Source organism: Lactuca sativa, chromosome 8 (genome assembly GCF_002870075.4).
Source record: "Lactuca sativa cultivar Salinas chromosome 8, Lsat_Salinas_v11, whole genome shotgun sequence".
NCBI classification, from domain to species: Eukaryota; Viridiplantae; Streptophyta; class Magnoliopsida; order Asterales; family Asteraceae; genus Lactuca; species Lactuca sativa.
The window spans coordinates 197,089,780-197,115,070 of record NC_056630.2 but is presented as its reverse complement, the minus strand read 5'-3'; the positions used below and the strand labels follow the sequence as shown (position 1 = coordinate 197,115,070).

The 25,291-nt window shown below is 38.5% G+C and overlaps 1 protein-coding gene across 1 annotated transcript; it reads right to left on the bottom strand.

Moving 5' to 3' along the window:
- Positions 1 to 294: 294 nt before the first annotated feature.
- LOC111896186 (chloride channel protein CLC-e) lies at positions 295 to 3,775 on the bottom strand. Its single transcript, XM_023892199.2, has 7 exons — positions 3,300 to 3,775; positions 2,839 to 3,223; positions 2,518 to 2,718; positions 1,968 to 2,434; positions 1,257 to 1,885; positions 1,099 to 1,170; positions 295 to 736 (listed from the first exon to the last, which is right to left on the bottom strand). Exons 1-6 carry the CDS (start codon positions 3,675 to 3,677, stop codon positions 1,110 to 1,112), a joined length of 2,121 nt encoding a protein of 706 aa, XP_023747967.1. The 5' UTR covers positions 3,678 to 3,775; the 3' UTR covers positions 295 to 736; positions 1,099 to 1,109.
- Positions 3,776 to 25,291: the final 21,516 nt, after the last annotated feature.

Below are 25,291 nucleotides of genomic sequence, written 5' to 3'. Positions count from 1 at the left end.
CTACTGTCGAATCAAAATCAACTAGGACAAAATAAAAGCATTAGGAACTCTCGATAAATTAATAAACAGTTACAAATATATATAGTAAAGAAATAACTGCATTCATTTTTTTGGTCTATTCTGTTCTAACCAATAACAATCAAACCAATACAAAAATCCAAACATATAAACCATATAGCCCAACTCAAATTATCCAATCCAATAATTTGGTTTTATCTGAATAATGATGAACCTAGGAGATTATGACATCCGTTCCCACTAAACATGTCAACTTAATTATACACGCATAACAAATATTCAAGCTCATAATTCATATATAAAACCTGTGAATTCATATTTATCAAAATTTCATAATAAATATTGGAACACATCACCATCATGTCTCTGCTTAATTATCTAAAACAACTTGAGAGTATTCTTATTCCTTTACCACATTTGAAACAATAACAAATGCTATATACACACATACACATTACATACACCAAGAATCCCATATACCTGTAAGGCCATACCTTATCCCTTGATCTCTTAACTTTTCTAATCTAATCTTTGTATATTTTTCGATTTCTAGTTTTTTAAGCATATCTTTAAATTGTCCTCGCAACCCAACTTTTTCTTTTTACAATTTCTTTTGGATAAACACGGCAACTTCAATGTTGTAAAAAACTACACCCAACCGATTTCTCTATTAACATCTTTCATTTTCCCCTTCAAGTTTCCTCACATTGGCATGCCCCTAAAAGTTACATTTGTACACCAACAAAATTCATTATTGCAAAAAACCAATAGAAGAATACATAAAATACCACACACAATTGTAGAGTCAGCTTTATAGGACTGATAGTTTTTTTTTTTCCTATTAACATAGTACAACCTGTTATGTTCCTTGTATCACATTTTTATTGCAACCTTTGTCCCATTAACATGAGTATCAGTACTTTACTAGTTAACTGTACAATATTGTACTATAGTATAGTACAATACTGCACGGCCAGTATTATAGTACTAGTAGTACAAAAATATACTACTAGTACTGCTAGTATTACAGTATTGTACTATATTAATAGTAAAATACTATAATACTAGTACACCACGTACCTCTGTCTAAATCAAGTTGTAGTGTTGTTGAGTGTGGAAAACCAGACAAGGTGTTCTCTTGTTTCCAAAGCCCTACACCATTTAGAACGACAATTTATATGAATCTTTTACTTTTATTTTTTGACAATAATCACATGAGATGAAATTTTTTGGGAAACCTGCAAGCTAAATTGATAGATTCTCTATCTAAGATTCCAACTGGGAAGGCTTTCTGGTCTTCTGAAATAACTGGCAAGTGAGTTACACCATACATATTCATAATCACTTCAGCTGAGTATAAACTCATCTCAGGTGTTACAGTTTGTGGGAATCTACACATGTCATTCTTCAGTGAACATAGTTCAGACACAATCAGTTCCTGAGGTATTTTGTTAGTTTGTTGTGATAATTTACAAAAGTCTTGTATGTTTTCAAGAGTGAGTAAACCTATCAAGAGGTTATCATCATCAACTATGAGAACACAAGATTGGTTATTTTCAAGCATCAAAGCCACTACTTCCATTAACATGGTGCTCATTACCACACTCACATACTCTCTTCTCATGGCTTCTGATACAAGAAGCTCTTTTGTCTCAAACTTATTATGGTTTTCATTTTCTTTCTTTTTTGAAAAATCATTTTCACTATCATCCTTTTTCTTTAAAGACCTTGATGTTATCCATGAAGATAACCCTACAGCTCCCAAAAGTGGCAACACTATTCGATAATCATGTGTAAGCTCAAATAAAAGCAACACTGAAGTAAGTGGCACTTGACACACCCCTGCAAGTGTAGCAGCCATCCCAACCTACAAAAATTTCCCTATTAATATTATTATTATCATCATTATTATTATCTTTTTGTAAAGTAATAAAAGCAATATATATTACAAGGCCATATGCTTGTGGTGATGCAACCTCCATGCCTGATATATGAAAGATTGAGTTAAACTGAGGAATGAAAGAACCAAATATTTTCCCATATGCCATTCCAGTAGCTGCACCAATGAAAAGAGATGGAGCATAATATCCTCCTACTAATCCACATGCTCTACAAAAAGATGTTGCTACTATTTTAACTGCTATTAATTGTAATAAAAGATCAACTGAAAGACCTTTCACAAAAGGTCGAGTCTCTAAAAGGGTATCAACATTTTCAAAACCCCAATAGAGAATTTCTGGATACAACAAGGCTATGAGCCCAACTGTAAAGCCACCAAGTATTGGGAAAACTGGTTTTGGTATGGAGAAGGTGTTTTGAATCTTGTTTGTTGTCATCATCATCCATGATGTGCATGAAGAAAAGCTTAAAGATACAAGCCCACAGAAGATACCTAATAGAAGGTATAATGGAAGTTCTGAAACAAAAAGGTTGAAGAAGATGTTAGAGTTGGGACTTGGGATTACCTAGAAGGGTAAAATTGTAATTTTGAACAAATACCGGTTGCTGAACGGAAATCATAATCTGGAACAGTGAATGCAGGTTCAGATCCAAGGCCGATTTCTGATACTACAGAGGCTATCACAGCACTGAGAATAACTGTTGATGTTGTATTGGTGAGTGATAATGATGACTCAGCAGGTGATGGCCATAACACTGATTCAACAGCAAAAAAGCATCCAGCAACAGCAGCGTTGAACCCTGAAATCAAATCCCACAAATCGCAAGAAAACATGTTCTTGTGTAAGTAATTAATAGAGAACATGAACATGATCGATATTGGAAATTAGATCTCACAGAAGAAAAGAAAGTAGAATTAACCAGATGAAATTCCAGCAGCTGATCCTGCAGCTTTAAGAGAAAGTTTTCTTTGAGCATTTCTATCAAACAATGAACCGATTCCTTTAGCCACTGATGCGCCAATCTCAACACTTGGACCTTCAGGGCCAAGAGAATTCCCAGTTCCAAGTGTTACAGCAGCTGCTACCCCTTTCAGTATCGGTTTCATAACAGCTTTTAACCTATCTGCTGAATCTCCTTCATCTAAAAAGGTAGTTTGAAAAATGTTCAACAAGCTAACGATTAATCCTCCACAAGTGGGGATCAGTATTATTCGCATCCACATTTTCTCATGTGGCAACTCTCTTAACCATGAAGCACCTCGAGATGGGATTCCGTCCCAGCAAATATCACGGATTTCGTGCACCTAATACAAATTACTCATTAGCAGATTGTGACATTTTGATGCAAAATTACAAGAATTACAAGGGGAAATCGCATACCGCATTGTTGAAGAGAACAACACAGAGGCCAGTGAGGAGACCAACAAAACAGGCGGAGATAATGCCACTGTTTTCTCCTAAAAGGGTAGCTTCTTCCGCCCCCACTCCACCCAAATCTTTCTGACCTCCACGCTCCAATGGCAATTGATCATCCTTAGTAGCTCGAGCCGATTGTATTCTTTGAGGTTTGTCAGCTCTGACGATCCAAAAAATGGATAGAGGACGGGGGTGGAAACATAAAGCATGATGAACATTGCGCTGAAGGCTACCAGCAGCGAGGCGAAAGACTGGGGATGAGAGTGATGATGAAGTGTGATTGTTATACGACGCTTGATGAAGAAGATTACGAGCATTAGCAATTGGAATTACAGTCCGCATAATCCAAAATGCAAGAGAATGTTTGGTTTTTCGTACAACTCTAACTCTCTGCAAACTGCAAACGACCACCACGTCTTTCGGCCTTAACGGATACGATTTCTGTCATCTTATTATATTTAAGTTCTATATAGTAACTAATAGCATTTTCTTTGGAAAATGGAGTAATTTAAACATTATAAACAACCATTTTAATAAAAATAATTAATCTCTAAAGAAAACATTTAATTCTATATCTCTAATATCTAAATATTATTAAAAGAGAATCTTTAATTTTATATATATTAAATTTCAAATTAAGAATTTTATTAATGATAATTAAATCTCACCAAAAATAAGATGAATTAAATTAGGAATTCTACTAATGATAATTAAATCTCGCCAAAAATAAAATGATTTAAATTAGGAATTCTATTAATGATAATTAAATCTCATCTCTAATATCTAAATATTATTAAAAGAGAACATTTAATTCTATACTGAAGAAATCAGAGTCATTGATTGGATTTCAATCCTATATTTTCCACCCTCGGATTATTTGCTGACATCATCTTTGTCTACCCATTGATTTTTGTCCACAAATTTTATAAAATATATATTACATTTCAAATTAGGAATTTTATTAATGACAATTAAATCTCACCAAAAATAAGATGGATTAAATTAGGAATTCTACTAATGATAATTAAATCTCGCCAAAAATAAAATGAATTAAATTAGGAATTCTATTAATGACAATTAAATCTCAGCAAAAATAAAATGTAAAAATACTCCGCCCCACCCCTCATTACCAATACCCCTTGTTCTCTCCTTCATTTTCTTTATATGATTTATTTATCCTAAGTTTTGTAGTGGAGAAGAAAATAAAGGGAAGAAGAAATAGAATATATGTGGGCTCCAATCTATGTGTGTTAGTCTTGTATTTGATCATCATGGAAGAAGGAGGAATGATATATAGATAAATTTTGTTGGATTCTATTTTAATTTGTTCATAGTTTAGATCGATTTTGGGTACGTTTTAGAATATGTTTCTTTTATTCAGTTTCATTTATGAGGTTCCAATCTATAAACATTTCGATTTAAGTTTAAATCCATAATGGTTACGTTTTCTGGATCTGTTTCGATTTTGTTCTTATAATGTAACACCGAAATTTTCAAAACAAAATTTTCATTTAAAATTTCTTATCTCTTTAATACTTTTCATAGAAATCCCATTTTGTTTAAATTACAATACATGATTCTTTTGTTCAATCAATTGATAAACCAGGATCCTCAAACAAGCGCTTCCTCTGGTGTGTACAATCGAGCCGGTGCCGTCCCGTGAACCTGAGAAACCTGAAGCACATAACACAAAACACTGTAAGCACGAAGCTTAGTGAGTTCCCCAAAATACCGCATACAACACATACGCCACTCGAGGCTATAATACGACCCCCTGGTCGATGTGTCTCAGCAGGACCCTCCAGTCCCGTAGCTCAACATATAATACCACTCTAGGTAACGTATAATGAGAAGACTCACCTCGCGTATCTCGGTAACTCGTAAATCTCGTAACTACTAGTGCTCGATCTCCCGAGCTATCGTCCTCCTACAACACAAGCATAAATCTACTTAATACCACCTTGACTCTGGCTGACTAATACTATAAAGTCAAACTAGTCAACCCTGGTCAACGGTCAACGGTTGACCTGACTCACCGAGTCTGGTTTGGACTCGCCGAGTCCCGACGGGAACCCGATCCCTCTGAATCTCTTCCGACTCACCGAGTCACTCACCCGACTCGGTTACTCAGTCCCTGGTCTGAAATCTCTGATCAACCCGCACCAACTCGCCGAGTCTGGGATTGGACTCGGCGAGTGCATTCCATGCACAACCTCAAACGACCTTCTAAGGTCAGATCCACTCTAGTAACTCATAGATCCAGTACCCTTAAGCTTATTGACCACGTAAAGTCCGAGTCTTGGTGCTCATTAAGCATCAAATAGCTCATTAATGGAGTTTTAGCCTCAAATACATTGATCCCAATCCAAAACCTCCATGGATGCACATAAATCTTGGGCAAGGAGGTGCTCTGGACCTCTATGGGTCCATATTCAGAGCCATAACTCGCCAAGGGACCATAAGGATGCTAGATCTAGCCACAAATAGGTTCAAAAACCCTAAATCTATATGAACATCACAATAACAAAGAAGGATTCGAATGGTACCTCAGATGTGATGTCCTGGACCTTAGTTCTTCAAGAATCCACCCCTCTCTTGCTTCCTCTTGGCTAGATCTCCTCTTCCCTTGCTAGACAACAACCCCAAGAATCAACAATGGCTCCTTTCCTCACTTGAATCACTCAATTGCTCTAGGGTTTCACTCTGGGGACTAATGAGCGCAAATGACGGCCATAAGGCCCTTTAAATAGGCCTCAAACCCGAGAAATTAGGGTTTCATTAAACAGCGCAGACTCGCCGAGTCCGGGCATCAATCCGGGTGAAAACCCGTGTCTCAACTCGGCGAGTCTACGCACCAACTCGCCGAGTCCCTTCACAAAACTCAAAATAAAAAGATTAAATTAATATACCTGAAATCCCGGATGTTACATATAATTTGTATTGTTGATTTTGATTTTTTAAGTTATAGGTACCTGGAGAGCAAAAGGATGGATATAGCAACATCACTACCTCTCATCCATTGTTTCGATTTGGAAGATATGTCCACTAGGTAGTGAATTTGTATATGTCGATATATATATATATATATATATATATATATATATATATATATATATATGTGTGTGTGTGTGTGTGTGTGTGTGTGTGTGCATTTAGTCAATGATTTTTTTGTGGCCTACCGGCTTGTGAATGTAAGATATACTCCAGTCAATGTCTATAATGTTTTACCCATGTGATCCCTTCCTGGATTTGGAGATGGAATTCAAACCCTTATACTAGTGAGTGATCCACATATATTCTACAACTCCGCAAAACCGAGTGGTGATATGTGTTTTGATTTATTGTAAAAAAACATCTTTTTATAAAAATAAAAATTAGGCTCTCAGAAATAAGTTATTCACCAATCTTTTTTTAATATTATAAAATAAAACATCTTTTAGACTCAATATAAAAGAAAAGACAAAGTTTTAGTATACCATGTAAATAGATTACATCGATAAATCTTATTGGAAAATGTTTAGATTGATTAATATTGGTTAATTAGTGGGTTTTTTTTGTTAACTTGTGTTGTCTGGGCAGGCCAAGAAGTATAGTAAGAACCTTGCACAACCTTATTCTTTCGTTTAACTGGTTTGAATCTTCTTATTGAGTGTTGGGTCAATATTATGGTTTATACTTTACTTTTCTAGGAAAATGTATTTTTATGTAAAGGACCGTAAACAGGTTAGTGTTTACGGCCGTAAACTCATTTACGACCCATGTTCTCCGACCCATGTTCCCCTTGTATATATATAGGTGTTAGGGGTGAGGAGTAGGGATTGATGAACGTGAGAAGAGAATAGAGGAGCTTATGTGTGTGTATTTGAAGGTGTTTTAGAGAGAGAAAAGATAGTGTGTGTTAGTGTGTGTGTGAATCTTGTATCCGGATCTTCATTCATATCAATACATACAAGATTCATCATATTCTTCTTCTCCTTTGATTGAGATTCCGCACCATCAAACGGATTTGATTGATACACAACCAGATTGGGGACTTACAATTGGTATTAGAGCAAGGATTGTATCAGTCAATTTTGTCAGATCTGGAGCTTATTTGATCTTATTTTCAAATTTTTTTTGCGTTTTTGGATAGAGCTCTGAAAATTAAGGGGGGGGGGGGGGGGGTTGTTCTTCGCGTTTTTGATAAAAACGAGTTTTTAATTGAGTTTTGGAGCAAAAAAAAAGGTGAAAAACACTATTTTTCACGTAATCTGCGAAGAGTTTACGACCTTTGAAGGGTTTACGGCCAGCGGCGGTGGCGTTTACGGCTAGGGTTTCCCGGAGTTTACGGCCGCCGGAGGTTTGCGGATGGAGTTTGCGGCTCGGTCGGATCGTGTGCGGATCGGCTTGGACGACTTGGTGGCTTAGGCTAATCAGCAGTCTTCGCATCGTTCAATAAAAAAAGGGGGGCGGATTTGGGGCTGCAGAGGATCGAACCCGCGACCTCTGATTCCTCACTTCAGCGTCTTACCAACCCAACTAGCTAGCAACTTGTACAAATCATTCGCGACTTAATTTAAAAGGCTTCGCTGCTGCAACCAAGTTTCACATTTTTTACACTTTTAACACAAAAACTCAATTTCTTTTATTTTTAAATTCCTTTTTCTTCCAAAATAAATAATAATAATAATAATAATAATAATAAATAATAATAATAAATAATAATAATAATAATAATAATAATAATTAAATAAATAAATAAATAATAAAAATAATAGTTTTTAATTTTTGACTTTTGACTTAAAAAAAGTGACTTTGACTTTCAGGTTTGACCTTTGACTTTTTCGTTTAATTTTTAAAATTTCAAATTTAGCATTTCTGTTTGACTTTTAAGTTTGATTTTAAAAGTTTGACTTTTGAGGTTTATAGTCAAAGGGAATTTTTAAATTTTAGTTTGACGTTTAAGTTTTATTTTAGCTTTGAGTTGTGCTTTTAATAGCTTTTGAGGTCAACAAGGGATTTGAAGACATGAAAGAGAATCGTCAGGAGATGTTAAGACAAAACTTCAACATGTTCAATTATATCCCTGGAGAAACCCTGGAAGCTCAGTTGCAGTGTTTTACTACACTTACTACTGAGATGAAGACAATTGGGATCTTCTTGACTAAATCTGAGATAAACAAAAAGCTACTGAATTCACTTCCGAAATCATGGGATATGAAAATAGCTGTCATCAAGAAGACAAAAGATCTCAATTATCTTAGTATTGCTGATGTAATTGAAGAGCTTGATGCTTTGAAATGTGGAAAAACAATGAGTTCTGCAAACATTCCGGTCAATGAAGTTTTATGCTCTCAATCATGTGAAGCTATGATTAAACTTCTTCGTGAACATAATGATTTGCTAAAAAGGGAAGTCGAGGACCTAAAATACGAAGGATATTAACTTAGGAAAGGACAAAAACCCCTGAAGGCTGAATTAGAAGCAAAAACCAAAGACTTTAGGAAGCTTCAGGAAGAGTATAGCAACAAGTGTGAAAATTATGACTATATTAAGAGACAACTTGCTGCTGTAACTGAAGAACTTGACACTTTGAAAATAAAGTGTGGAAAAACAAATGTTAGTTTCAAAAATTATACTGCGTCAAGTCATACAGTCGAGTCCTTATTTGAAGCCCAATTAAAATTCAAAGATAATCAAAACAAAGGTCTAGGGTATGATAGTGTTCCTCCACCTTTCAATCATAACTACACATCCATTCCTATGACACACGAAGAAATTAACAGGAGGCACATCTTCATTATGGCAAACCAGCTGGATTTGTGTCAGGAGGTATTCAGGTTGAAAATACTAATGTTTCTACTTCATGTGCAGGTAAAGTAGTAGAAGATGAGAACAAGTAGAAGACTACTGAACAAACCAATTACTCATTGAACTCAGAATCTGTTGCTTCAAATTTTGTTACTCCTAACAAACCTGCCGTTGAGAAATACAGGCCACCAATTCCAGAGCAACAGAGTGCTTGTTACAAGTGTGCATGTGTGAACAATGAGAGACAAGGCAAGGATACGCCACCAGGGGAAGGAAGAAATAAGTTTACAGTGAAGAAAAAGACATGTTTTCACTGTGGAACACCTGGACATATTGCCAGAAATTGTCCTAATCGCGCATACGTTCCCTACTACGCACAAGGATGGAAAAACGCACCAAGTGGGAGATACTTCAAAAGAAACCCTTCCAGGTCACATTCAGACAATGGTGACTGGAACGCATAGAAGGCCAAGAATCAAACCCACAAGGCCAAGAATCCGAATCCCAAAGGCAAGAAGGGAATGCCGGCCAAGAAGCCGAATCCAAGAGATGCTCCAATGAAACAAATACCAGTTAGGTCAAAGTCATCTCATCGGCCGACATCAAGATCAAAAGCAAGTACTGAGCCACCCATCAGATCGAAAAAGAAATGGGTTAAACCCAACTACAAATGGGTTCTGAAGGCTCAATCTCCCAAATCTTCTAACATTTCTAATATTTCTACATCTTCTGTTTGTGATAAGCAGGATATGTCATGGGAGAGAGTACCTTGCATTGATGACAAAGGTCGACCCAGTTTCAAAATGGATTGGGTTCCAAAGACCAACTGATCCCGCTTTGTGTCGGAGCAGCTATGGAGGAATATCATCAGACTTCGGTTTGTTGGTAGTGACTATCCCAGGCACATGATATGGAGGCATCTCTCAACTGTACAACACTCAGAACATTGTTTGAGAGTATGTGTCTTTGCGGGAAAGGAAGAAAGGAAGGGATCACATGGGGTTTGTGCTTAACGACATGAAGAATTTTTGGATTTGTTCTGAGATTATACGTGCTGTTCTCAGACCTTCTGATTGGAAATTCAATCGGTGAATTATGGTTTGCGTTTTCTTCTCTATACTCATGAGTTTATCTTACTCTGATTCGTTTTAAAGACAATTTTTCATTTTCTAAATAGTTTTTCGTTAGTAGTTATTATTGGGAAGTGATATCAAGAATGTGATAACGGGCAGTCTAAAACACGTGTAAAGGACTGAATTTGAATTGTCTAGACTCTGTGTTCAATGTGTTAGTAGGTATGAAGGATTTGACAGTGTGGATTTAGATAGGTTTGTTTGGACTGACCATACGACGCTCGGGTAGATTGAGCAGTGAGATAAACACGAGAACCTACAGGATACACTAAATTAATACGCATCTAGAACAGTGGTTCAAATTTTCCTTGTTGTACGGACTTATGTCCTTAATTTTGGTTCTGATAGGGCGACTAGGGGGTTCTGATAAAGTAGGTCTGTAGGAAATTATTTTCTTGCTTTCTATCTGTCAGTCATATGTTGCTTCCTCTGCGTGATTGGAAGAGATCCGACCTGGAATGCAACATATACAACTCTATTTCTATGCATCTTCTTTATCTATGAAATTATTCCTATATGTTAGCCATATGCTGTCTCCTCTGCGTGATCGGAAGATCCGACCTGGAACACAACATATGCACCCTACTATTTCTATAACCCTCTATCTTAGTTAGCCATATGTTGTCCCCTCTGCGTGATTAAAATACATCCGACCTGGGATACAACATATGCACCCATTTCTAAATCTGACTTCCTCCTTAATAATTGTTTACTCATCTAAAGGAAGGAGTTCTTTGGAAGTTCTTGATAACCAGGGTATATCGGGAAGTGGGGAACACGTTCTAGTGCAACTAAAATTGAACCATTTAGAGGTTGTCTGTAGATCTCGCTGCTTAATTTAAGTGGACAACAATACCCGTGGTCGTCGTCAGCTAAATGGTTTATTTAGCAAAAGAATATCATTTCGTTTTCAGCGGAGGAAATTCCCCATAGTTTTTTATTTTGTTACGGCCATTAACAAAAATCAATTACAATAATTATCAAATGTTGGATTATACTTGTGTAGGTCCATCTTCACTCATTTTCAGTTATATTTTTTTGTTTCTTGCGTCACAAGTGAAAAATGATTGAAGGTACTCATATATGACGAGGGAGGTCACCTAACTAATACAAAAAAGTTTTGTTTACAAAGTGGTCCTTCAACGATTATATATATTCAAGTGTTTCATTGTTTTTTCTTCAGACATTTCAATGATACCAATAATGCTAAGTCTGTTTCTGTTATTTTATCTTCATTTTCTTATACCTTTATATGTACATTTTTATATGTTCCCCCAAGTTTTACGCGGGTCATAATCTAGTATATATATATTTTTTGAAAATAACAACTTGATCCGGAATACCATATTCCAGAGCACAGAGTTTTGTTCCGGATGTGTGATACGTAATACGATATTCCGAAGTATTTATGATATTGTTCCAAAGTGGGTACCGGTTGGTGGGGATGAGGTCTGAAATCTGACACTTCGTATCTTCCAGATTGAAAGGTGTATTCCGGACTGAAGTCCAGAACGGTCGTACGCTCCGGAGAGCTAGAATTAGGGTTTTTCTACATTTTTCTTCCAAATATGCAATACATTTGTGTGTTCGATACTTTCCATAAACGTTCTGGAATAAGTACGTATACGAGTTTCTTTCGAGTTCTAGTTTCTAGTGGAGGGCAATAGCAACGTATCAATGGATGTATGCAATATTTTGTTCCGGATTACACATGCTTTGGTGTAGATATAAACAATGATATCAACTTCGTTGGGTTAGTTATGTTGGTTGTTTCCAAGTACATGTTACACACTAATCGAATCCGTCTATATTTTTAATGTCCTAGATCAAATATAGGTATGCAAATTCTTGATGATAACGATGTTAGATATTTTCTTAGTTCTGTTACTACTATGCCTCCCAACACAGTATAATTGTTTGTTGTTAATAATGTTATATAAAGTGTTACTAATCGATTTCCTGGGGAAAATCATTATGGAAATGGTTCTTCTGGTGCTGGAAGTAACAAAATTTATAATTTATTACCTATGACAACCAATCATGTTCCTTCTTACAATGACCCTATACATGGGGGTGATTATAGGTCTAAAGGTAAGGTTGTTGTTCACACTGACCTTACTGTTGATGTTAATGAATCTGCGAATGATGAGGCAAACATAGTGATGTTGGTTGATGATGGTAATATAATTCCACATGGGGAGCCAGTTGAACATTTTCAGAGTTACACTGAATTTGATGGGGATGATGATAACGATGGAGAGGAGGAAACTGATCCCTTACAACCCCGAAAAATCACAATAGGAAAATTTTCATTTTTATTTTTTCGATTCTGAAGAAACACAACACCCCCATTGGGGTATGCCTGAACATTTATCACTGCCCGAATTAGCTCAACAAAATCATAAAGGTGCCACAACGCACAACTATAATTCCCATATGAAGTTTTGCCAACTCTTCAAAATCTAAGAAGCACTTAATCTTAAATTAATAATGAAAAGTGTTAGCGAAGGTTTCCAATATAAAGTGAAAAAAAATCTACAAAAGACAGGTTTGAAGCTGTTTGATATATGGATAATTGTGACTGGCGGATTAGGGCAACAAACCATAATACTACTAATACATTTCAAGTGGTTAAACTATCGGAGAAACATACTTGCTCAAACACACAACTACGTCCCTATCATCGACAAACCAACAAAAAGGTAGTGGGTCACTTCTTGAAGGGCATATTAGCTGATAGTACCGATAATATGTTGCGGGAGAAACATATACAACGAACTTTAAATAGACCGTCTTTGTGTACATATTTCATACTGACAAGTATGGAATGATAAAATGTATGCTCTAAATCTATTGAGAGGGACCCTTGAAGAAAGATTTCAAAGACTACCTTTATACTATTACAACTTGGAGAATAAGAATCCAGGGACGGTTACACATATAAAGACGAGTGATGATAACAAATTTGAATACTTTTTCATGTCTATCGGTTGTGCGATAATATATTTTATATACATACTTCTTTATATTTAATGTCCATACATATGTGTTCATTTTAATTAGATTATTAATTACTTTTTAGGTTCGAGCGTTTCAAAGATATTTGCGTCCTATTATTATCATTCACGGCGCACACCTTAAAGGGGAATACTTAGACACTATGTTCTTAGTAGTAGGCATGGATGGTAATAACCAAATCCTCCCCATTGCATTTGGTGTTGGGAAAACTGAAAGTGAAGAGTCATGGATTTGGTTTTTATCAAGACTCCAAGAATGTATTGGGGACATGCCATCTTTAGCTATCATATCAAATAGATTAAATTCAATTGAATTGGCCATTCAAGCTGTGTTCCCAAATGCATATCATGGACTCTACTGTCTCCATTTGTTGATGAATATCAGAGCAAAGATCGCCAAGCAAGAGAGAACAAAGATTTTATTTTGGGATGCTGCAAAGGCTTAGCGAAAATCTGATTTCAAAAAAAGCTTGAGTAGGCTACGTCGTGCACTAAATGATGATGGTCTGACATGGCTAGATAGAATCGGTAACGAGAGATGGGCAAGGTCATGTTTCCATGTGGTTTGGTACAATATTATGACATCAAACAGTTTCGAGTTTGTCAATGCATTACCAAGAGATGCACGGAAACTACTAATAACAATCTTGCTCGATTTCTTTCGAGCAACTATGCAACAATGGTTGTGCCAGCGACGTAATGTTGGAGGTAAGTGTTTCCCTATATTGTAATACTTCAATGATAATTGTAGTGTAATTTACTATGCACTACAACATATACATAAATGTTTGTTATAGCTATAAGCAAAATAGATGTTATTGAGTATGCTGAGAAGGTCATCGACAGGAGGATCAACAAATCTTCTGCTTTTCAGGTATACCAGATTGATCAAAGCAGATATGAGGTGACTGACCAAATGAAAAATGGTATATCAAACTTGGAAAGTCATTATTGTATGTGTGGAAATGGTAATTATCGGGTATACCTTATGGCAATATTCAAGGAACTGATATCAACACTGTAGTGCATGGGTGTCGTCGTATTTCATAATGGAAACATATCGATCAACATATGTAGAGATTGTGTTTCCTATGCCAGTTCTAGCTGAATACGAAGAACCAGATGAAGTCATGGTTGTTTTGCCACCATTGAAGGACAAATAACAAGCCTGGAAACCTAAAAACCATAACCGTTTCCCATCCCTAGGTGAAGATCCGATTCAGAAAAAATGTAGTCGTTGCCAAAGGATCGTTCACACAAACAAAAGCTGTGAAATTTCATTTCCTACAGATTCAATAAAAATTGAATCTTCAAGTAGGACCAAATCAAGTGGAAAAAGTAATGTTAAGTCTAAAAGTAGACATACTAGTAAAAAAGGTAGCCAATAGTATGATACTATTGATTTAAAGAACCTATAGTGATGTTTGTACGATATCATAATATTCTACAAAATGTTATTTGAAAGGATAAACTTGTTTTTGCTACATCTTCAAAAGGAAATTGTTTTAAAGCATTGACAAATAAAAGCATAACTCATACATTAGCGTAATATGCAACATGTATCCACTGGACACTATGAATCCACTACCTAGCAGAATGCTCCTGTGCGGTAGGCTGCAACAACTTGCTAGGGGGACGTTGCATAAAAACAACATATAAAGGTTAATCGTACGTTATTTATGTCATATGAACTTGTAAATTATATGGTGGTCTAAACTACATACATTAGTAACATCGAGAATACATTGACAATCAGGTGCATGCAAACGCCTCATCCTAGGTGTGACATCCCTATTTTCACGACCAGTAAATACCGATTTGTTTATGCTTTATTTGAAAATCAGAGTATACTTTTGAAGAAATATGCGGAATTTGTTCCCAAAAATATGATAAAGAATCTATCAAAGCATTTCCGAAGAAATGTATTTTCATTATATTTAAAACCTCGGAATGTCATTATCAATACAGATCAAAAGCATAAACAGAAACAACATAGGCCTTACAACATCTATTTATTCTAGAGGCCTATAATCCATTGATCTCTCATCAGACCATCACTCATGTGCTCTTTTGCCACTACATGTATACAAGAAACTGAGTGGGTCAAGCTTGGGAGCATGGTGAGCACATAGGGTTTTCAACCCACAATAATTAAGTTTATTAATTTCATCAAATCATTCAACCCAATTACCCATTCCGGTTATCCTCACATTATGTCCCTAAAACATCTATTATAAGAGACCTAGCCTAAGGATTTTCATCGGGGTGACATGAAACATCCCAAAAATACGGACCAAAAGTTTCGTTTTAAATCATTAATAAAATCATAGTTAACAATTCATCACATAAAAATCAGAAGTCATGTATCTCAAAATATCATAAACATCTGTCAAACATATCAGAGTAAAAACATGTCAGGCTAAACAAATGGTGTGTGCACTGCAGTTATCCCGAGATCTTCCCCTTGCTACCGAAAGTACCTGAAACCAAAACTAAAAACTGTAAGCACAAAGCTTAGTGAGTCTCCCCAAACTACCATATACCATACACATAATCACATAAACTGGTCCCCCGCCCCTTCCTCGGGCCCTGCCCAACATTGAACAGAGTCTGGTATTAGGCCCGACCTAGCATCAAGCCCCACTCGGTATACATATCTGTTTCTCCCAGGCCCCACCTGTGAATGGGCCCCACCTCCTATACACATATAGAAAATAACATATAATCATGCTAGCACACAAGGAATCATACATAATACTATGTATTCCAATCCTAAGGCCTCGCCTATCATAGGCCCTGCCCTTACTCTGCTAATGATGCGATATGGAACAATGTCCACTCTTAGCTAGTGATGAGATACGTGACCCCGCCCACACTTATCTCCCTACTAGGCACATACAAGTATCACAAAGACAACAAGTATAACTAAACATGCATTCCTTCATCAGGTACCACCCGACATCGAACCGTATTTTGGAAACATACATATAAACATTCCTCGGGCTTTTCCCGGCATCGGACTGAAATCCAGAAGCATATAAACCAAGCACATGTAAAAATCATGAAGATATCAAGCATACAAACATTCTTCTGGCACCGCCCGATATCAGATTGGAATCCGGAAACATAATAACCTACATTGGGCATTGCCCGACATCGGACCTTAGTTCGGAACATACTAACATACATAAATGAGCTGACATTAGTGCCCTCAACCCATTCCTATAGGAGAAAACTCACCTCACAAAGCTGAATGCAGAATCCACGGATAAACCTCTGGCTTTTAGCTGGCAGATCCCCGAACTGCTGATCTCTCGACTCCCCGAGCTACTGATCATCATACAAATTAGATAATTCCGGGATTCTCATAACTTAACCATAATTCCTCACTGGGATAAAAGACTATTCCACCCCTCACATACTTTTGTCCCAAAATGAACTCTACCCAAACCTAGTCCCAAAAGATAAACACTTCCACAAGGCCCAATAATCATTCTTAGGGTAAAATTACCATTTTACTCCTGATCTAATTTAGTCCGTGCCTAAGGCCCAAAACCATAACATGAAAGGCCCAATACTAGGTAGACTTCCCAAGCCCACTAATGGCCAACCAATGGCCCAATTTTCTAAATTGGGCCCAACCCCATATGGGCCTTACTCAAAAGCCCCACAGTTCCTGTCCAATAATAATAATTTTCTAATGGCTCAAATAACCAAGCCCATTGGGCCCACTAAAGTCCAACTACCAGCTGGTCCCTCTAAGGCCCGAATTCCAAACTAGACCCACAAAGGCCCAACCCCAACTCCTTAGGCCTAACTGGAAAATTTAATCAGATTAGTCCACTCATGGCCCAAAACAGGAAGCCCAAACCCCAAACCAAGTTCCAAACCAAAAGCCCAAAAATTCCTCTGGTGACACGAACTTTGGGTGTTCCCTTATGGTACGCTGGGCGTTCATCACCGGACCATCTGTCGGGACACTAAGCGGGAATGCGCGACGTTCCCCATCCTTACGCACGACGTTCCCGTCCAGAAACCAAAAACACACAAATGACTTAATACTTTAAGTCCAAAGCTTAAATCTTCAAAATAGCTTCCTATCAGAGTCTTAATCCATAAAGTCCTTGACTCTGCACCTTTTTATGGCCCAAAAAGGACCCAAACATCCATTAAGGCTTCCAATCCATAAACCAAGACCCAAAACCTTTGCATGGTTGGTCCTCAACCATCAAGTTACCCTTTTTATGACTGTAACAACTCAAAAACGTGTGGATCTTCAATCCTAGGCTTTTGGAGTAGCTCAAACTCCCAAAGAGCATCCATATGATCATAAGAAGTCAAACCAAGCCCTAATCTAGATCTTAAGCTATAAGATAGCAAGAAAGAAACTTTATACCTTCTAAGGCTTGCAAATGAGCTGGAGAACCTGGATCCAAAAGCTCTTCCTTCATAAACGAGACTCCAAGGTGGTTACTCTTCTTCAAGAACTCCAAAATACACTCACGGATGGTCTTCCAAGCTCACACACTCACAATTAGGGTTAGGGTTTCGAAAAAGAGGCTTAAGGTACAGTGGAGGCTAAGAGAATGAAGAGCCTTGGGTCTTAGGTTGCTTAAATAGTGCACACTTAGGGTTTTGAGTGCAGACGGAAAAAGCATTACGTTCCTCCCTGGTACGCCCCATGTTTGTCTTGGCGTCCACGTCCAACTTCATGCACTGAACGCTGAGCGTTCAAGATATGAACGACCCGCGTTCGAGCCTTGCCCCCAACACCAAACTAGCAATTAAAGTCCTAGGCTTGAAAAACTTCCATACTTAATTAATTCAAGCTTATGCATGCCATATGAATCTTATAACTCCCGAGATGTTACAAATCTCCCCCACTTAAACTAGACTTCATCCTCGAAGTCCGCCGCCGCAAATCCCTTCGGATACCGCTCATATGCTACTTCTGCAGGCCTCGTTACCTTATATCAGATGTCACCCCTACAAGATGAAGCCTTAGGAGCACTATGACCTTGATAAAAACTTGGGTAACCAATGATTCTGTGCAGAAAATAACCTTCCCGAGATAACCGAACTCAAACCAAAATTCCAACCCGAAGAAAACAACTATTGAACTCCCATAAAACCACCTCTACCTATCCGAAATTTGAAATCTATAGTGGTCTGTCTCCCTGACAGACTGCCCACTCATAACCATCTGTAGGACAATTATACTTGACAGAAGACTCAGATATTCCTTCGAGTAGAAGATTCATCCCTGCAATGGTGAGACTCAGACGAGAGCTGCGCAACAGGGTCAAATCAATTACTCTGAGATTGATTAATCCAACTGTAAGTGTCTTCATTCTTTCAATCCGCAAGTTACCCCACACACAAGAATCCTCACATCACTTCTTCTGCCCGAACATCGTGTTGCCTCTCATCCACTTTCCGAATGAACCGAGACCTCCCAGGCCCCAACTTAATTGTCAAATATCTAGAATACCGGATTCCCACCCAGTTGCTGAGCCAATGAACACTCTCTTAGTCGCTTCCCGTGACTTCTGAAGAAAACTTCATCTATCAAAAATTTCCTATCCACTGCCACTCTTGGCTTTATAAATACTGGGATCCCCAATCCCATTCCTTGACCCAACGGTCACTGCCAGTTCCCACCTGCAATGCTATAAGCACATGGGCCTCACCCACGGGTCCCATGCAAATCGCATCATGGAGTGGCCTTGCCCATATTTCCCACCTATCTAGGGCTACACAGGCCTAGCTCCACCTCAAATTCCCACTACCTATCCTTTCCTGATTCTGATCCTGTTGTGGCCTCTCCACGATCTTGCAAACTGATCCACCTGGACCTAGCTTATCTGAATGAACCTGTAAATGCTACAACTTATCATGTAGTCTAACAACACTTCCTCACACTACCTGTCTGCATGAAGAATGCTACGGCTGTCCCGTAGTCGTACAACACTTCCATGTTATATGGCTACTGGTGAATGCTACGACTATCCCGTAGTCTTACAACACTTCCCATGCTAAATCAACTGATGAACATGGTCTTACCACTGATTACCAATCTGAACACATCCCAAGTCGAGCACTCACGTGTTCTAACATCCTAACTGAAATTGCATCCTGACGGGAATTCCTAGCCGGATTCCCCAACACCTGCTATCAAACACTAAGAAGATGTGAACCCAACATTGGGGAAGTTTACCAAACTTCCAACTCATACACTCCTCGAACCAAATAGCCACTTTGGCCGTCTTCCTCCCTAATGGAAAGGCAAACTCATCCTAGTTTCGCATCTACTTATGTTCCTGGATACCTGAACGATTCTCCCCCACTCTGATTCAACTAATATATTACAACACACAAGACAAGAAGGATTCCCAATCCTTCTTACCATTCAATGATCAATCTGTTTGAAACTAATGCTTACCACTGTTAGTGTTCCCAAAACTAACCAACACTAAAGCAATACGACTTGTGAAGACTAAGGAAACACCTCCCAAGTTCCAATCACACTTGCTACATCTACCACATCCTAAGAACCCACTATATAAGGAGATGACCTCACACTACTAGTCTAAGACTCATGGTATGCAGATGACATATAACCCAAGCATAAGCTGGAAGTATAACTCCAAGATACAATTACTCATATAGATGCAAGACAATGGAAATAAAATCATAAATAAAAACTGATAGGAAAGCAAAAGATACACACCTTCAACATCGGAAGCTGCTCGTGGCCCCTCTATAGTAAACAGGAAAGCCCTGCTCCTCGCTACAAGCGCCTCTGCCCAACCCTGACAGACGCCGATGATCCTCAACATCGCTGGGGCAGGTGCTATCACCTGTCCCACTGCATACAAACTCAGACATTGGGCCTTCTTGTGGCCTCGCTGACTACAATGAAAGCATATCAGGTCTGATCCCTGAGTGATGGTAGCAGTACAATCCCTGCTATAATGACCGATCCGATCGCACTTGAAGCAACCATAATCACCACCACTGTTACTCCTACATGCAACCTCATGTGTCCTGCTACACTTGCCATAACGGTACGAACCTGATGACCCCTCAATCTAGAATCTGATACCTTGGGCTTCTTGCCCGATCCTGCGGATGTCTAAACCCCATCTGACTTCCTCTTCTTTTCTGACTGTAAGTTGATCTCCCCCTCCCTGGCTCGAGCGATCATATCCTCCAGCGTCTGGCAGTTGGACTGGCTCACAAACTGTTTGATGTTGCTCCTCAACATCTCGCGATATTGATCCTTCTTCATCTCCTCGTTCGCCACATACTGCAGGACAAAAAGGGTCCTCTTCCTAAATTTAGCGGTGATCTCTGCCACCATCTCCGTAGTTTGCTGGAGGTCCTAGAACTCTCGTGCTAACTGCTGCACCTCAATTACTGGTGCAAAATCGGCCCTGAACCTGGCCGAGATGTCACGCCATGTGATCGCATCAATTGCGACATCATCTCTAATACCATGTCCTACCTCCTCCCACCAATCATGTGCTCTGTCCTTCAGAAGACAGGAGGTGATTCAGACCGTGTCCCCCTTGGGACACCAGGTAGTGCGAAAAATATTGGTGACATTTGCCAACTACCAACTGCTAGCAATAGGGTCCTTAACCCCATGATAGTCTGGAGCTCCACAAGCTCTAAACTCCTAGAATGTCATCGTACGCGTCATAGCCGCCATCTTAGTATGGAACGTAATCAATCTCTCATCAAGAATCTACAAGATACCCTCCTTGACCGTACTGAAGATCACAGGAGTGTGGTCAGGGATACTGCATGTAATCTCAGTTGAAATAAAACTCTCTCATCTGATCATCAAGATACTCAGCTCAAGAGCCCGAGCCAGATCCCTCGCCAACACTAAAACCACCAAATGGTCTAGTATGTCGCGTCACCATGCTTCACTATTGAGGGATCACACACGCACTACAAGTTTCTTGGTTTTATCTCAACTCTCCTTGACTTGAGTATGGATCCTCTGCTTTCAGTAGTACAGGTCCATACTACCTTCCACATCTATCTGTACTTTCCTCAAGAATTGCCTTGAATCCACCAAGTCCCTTTTACTACTACTACTCCCAACACTAATCTCATCTTAGGCTTGCCCTAGGGTAATCTCTACCCTGCCCAATCCTCAACTGCCGAAAGATTTCCCATCAATGTCAACTAGTTACCTCATGAATATACCCACATGAAACAAAGATCAGATAATCCTTCGAGTAAAAGAATCATCCCTAGAATGGTTAGACTTAGACGAGAGCTGCGTAATAGGTTCAAGTCCATCACTCTGAGATTATCCAGCCTGTGCCCCATGTGACTTAGCATATTCACTTAGTAGCTAACTCACAGCGCCAGGAGTCCCACAAATCACAAAGAAAGCAACATTTAGACAATAGAAAATCTAACTAGTATAATCCAATCAAACCATTCTATCCTCTAATGAAGAATCTGTACTAGCATGCAATTCAAAGGCTCATACAATCAGACATTACCTAAACATGCTATCCTACCACTGGCTGATCAATTCTAACATGCAAATCTACAAGCTCATAAAACCATACAAGGCATCTCTCTTATATCCTAAGCTCTAATATAGCATGTGAATCACATAATCTTAACATAAATACGTATGGGTGATTTGGGAGAGCTTACTTGAGCTCGACTAATTGCATGCACCACACCGTTTTCTCTTTTCAAAATTCCTTTCACTTTTCAAGATTCTTTTTATAAAATGATTTTCTTTTGAAAAATTTCATACCAAGTCCTCAGTTTGAGTTCAGACACACCCGAGAGTGTGCCCGAATCCCTCAAACCAAGGCTCTGATACCGACTTGAAACATTCCGAAAATACAGACCAAAATTTTCATTTTAAATCATTAATAAAACCATATTTAACAATTCATCACATAAAAATCATAAGTAATGTATCTCAAAATATCATAAACATCTGTTAAACATATCAGAGTAAAATTATGAAATAAAATTATCGATGACATCCTGGTCTATTCCAAGACTCGGGAACAACATGATGAGCATCTGAGAGAGGTATTGGAGACTTTGAGGAGGGAGAAGATGTATGCAGAGTTCTCTAATTGTGAGTTTTGATTGCACGAGGTGTAGTTTCTTAGACACCTTGTCAGCCAGAATGATATTTTGGTTGATCTGGCCAAGGTTGAGGCGGTGATGAGGTGGGAGGTTCCTAGGTCTCCATCTGAGATTCAGAGTTATCTTGGATTGGAGGGTTAATATCAGAGATTCATTCAGGATTTCTCCAAGATAGCGGTTTGTTTTACCCAATTGACGAAGAAGGCCATGACATTTTGTTGGGGGCCTAAGCAGCAGACAACTTTTGAGACTATGAGACAGAGATTGTGTGAGGTGCCGATGTTGACCCTACCTGAGGGTGTAGAGGATTTTATGGTTTACTGTGATACATTGGTCATCAGTTTTGGTGCATTTTTGATGTAGTGGGGTCATGTGATCACATACACTTCGAGGCAGCTGAAGCCTCATGAGGAGAACTACCTTATGCATGATTAGGAATTGGAGGCCTTGGTTTTGGCTGTCAAGATTTGGTGACATTACCGCTATGGGATCCGTTGTACTATTGACATGGATCACAAGATTATAAGGTATCTGATGGATCGACCGAATCTGAACATGATTTAGCGTAGATAGTTGGATGTGGTGACTGATACTGTCAAACACAAGGCGGTTACTGCCCATATCTGGGATGTATGTTTGAGGATGACCATGATTACCCCACTCTTGGAGCAGATTCGAGAGGAAAAGGTTGAGGCCATGAAAGAAGAACACCGGAAGAGTGAGTGCATAGTGGGTCAGGTGGCTTCCTTTGATTATGATATCTAGGGATTATTTACCCTTCATCGGAGGGTGTGGGTTCCATATTAGGGTGGAGCGCATCAGGTTTGAATGGAGGAGGTGCACAAGTCGAGGTTCTCTATTCATCTCGGAGCGACAAAAATGTATAGATATCCATGGCTTAACTATTGGTGGCCATGCATGAAACGGGATATGGCCTGGTACGTGGAGATGTGCTTGACTTGCAGGAAGATTAATGCCAAGAATCGGCGACCCCACAACAAAACGGATCCATTGGGTATTCCCTTTTAGAAATGGGAAGATATTATGATGGGTTTTATCATGAAGTTACCTTAGACGGCGCTTGAAGTGGTTTCGATATGGGTCATCGTGGATCGATTGACCAAGAGCACAAACTTTATTCTAATCCAGGATAGTATTTTGGTTCAGAAGCTAGCCGACATCTACATTCTAGAGGTTGTGGCATGGCATCAGGTGCTGATTCCCGTGGTTTCTAATAGGGATGATCAGTTTACTTCCAGGTTCTGGAAGAGATTCCATGAGGAGTTGGGTACTCGCCTGCACTTTAGCACGACTTTTCATCCGCAGACTGATGGTTAGGATGAGCAAACTATCCATACATTAGAATACATGCTGCAGGCATGTGTACTAGATTTTGGTTGGAGTTGGGATACATATCCTCATTTGGTGGAGTTTTCATATAACAACAATTATCATGCCAAAATTGATCGGCCTCGTTTTGAGATGCTCTATGGGATGAAGTGTTGGACCTCTGAGGTTGGTCAACGAGTCATGGGTAGTATAGAGGTGGTACTTTAGACGATGGAACTAATTCAACATGTCCGAGGCATACTTCAGACAAGACAAAGCCAACAGAAAAGTTACCCAAATAGACGTCGATCGGATTTAGAGTTCCAGGTCGTGGACATGGTACTCCTAATGGTGTCACCTTAGAAAGGTGTCATCTTATTCAGGAATCAGGGTAAGCTAGGACCCATGTATATTGGTCCTTTCAGGGAGATAGCCTAGGTGGACAGGGTAACATATCGTTTGGATCTGCCGTAGGAGCTCAGTCAGATTCATAACACGTTTCATGTCTCTCAGTTGTGGAAATATCTGGTTGATGATTCCAAACTGGTTGTGTTAGAGGACATTCAGTTGGATGACCGCCTTAATTATAGAAAGAGAACAATGGCGATCCTTGACAAAAAGACGAAGACTCTTTGAAACAAGGTTGTGGAATTGGTAAAGGTGCAATAGCATCACAAAAAGGGGTCAGAATGGACATGGGATCTTGAAGAAGAGATGAGAGAGCATTACACAGAGTTGTTTACAGAGGCTGACGAAAAGAAGTATTTGGGTAAGAGTTCTGACCACATAATTTTCCAGTTTTTGCTAAAACCTTTGTAATTTAAGCTATAAGCTTTTGCTTTCAGTGTAAATTATATTTATAGTCATAAGTCGTTATTATTAATTTATAAATAATATTTATTAGTAATTCTAAGTCATTATACTAATTTATCTACTTACGGGGATGATGTCTAGGTTGAGTTTAATGAGGTGTTTAAAGTGGGTTTCCAAACAGTATACTCTATATACCAAACGGACCTTACCTACGATATGATCCTACATGGTTGTTCCTTAATTGATAGATCTTGATGTAGACACTGGGATTAGTGAGGAATCTAGACTATCATTTGTCGCCAAGAATGTAAGACTTAGACTTAGTAATGTGAATCAAGGTCACGTCAGAAGAAAAGATAAAGTACCAAGGTGAAGTTCTGCCCAAATTCCGATTCATCGACTTTTATCAAGTGAGTACATAGTTAATTTCATCTTACACATAGATATGAAATATTTAGATAATTAAATGCTATGTGTGCTTATGTGCAAAGATGTTCTATGTTAGATGAAATATTATAAAGATAAATTTTATATGATATATACCGTATATTTATTTTATAAATTTAATACATTGGGTAATGAAGGGTAGCAATAGATGCCATTGTATGATGAAAAATAAGATTCTATCGTATGATGAAATATCTAGGCAATGATAGAATGTCACGACTTTAGAAATGGTACTAGTGTACCAACAATGTAGAACTGGTACTAGTGTACCAACGATGCAGAACTGGTA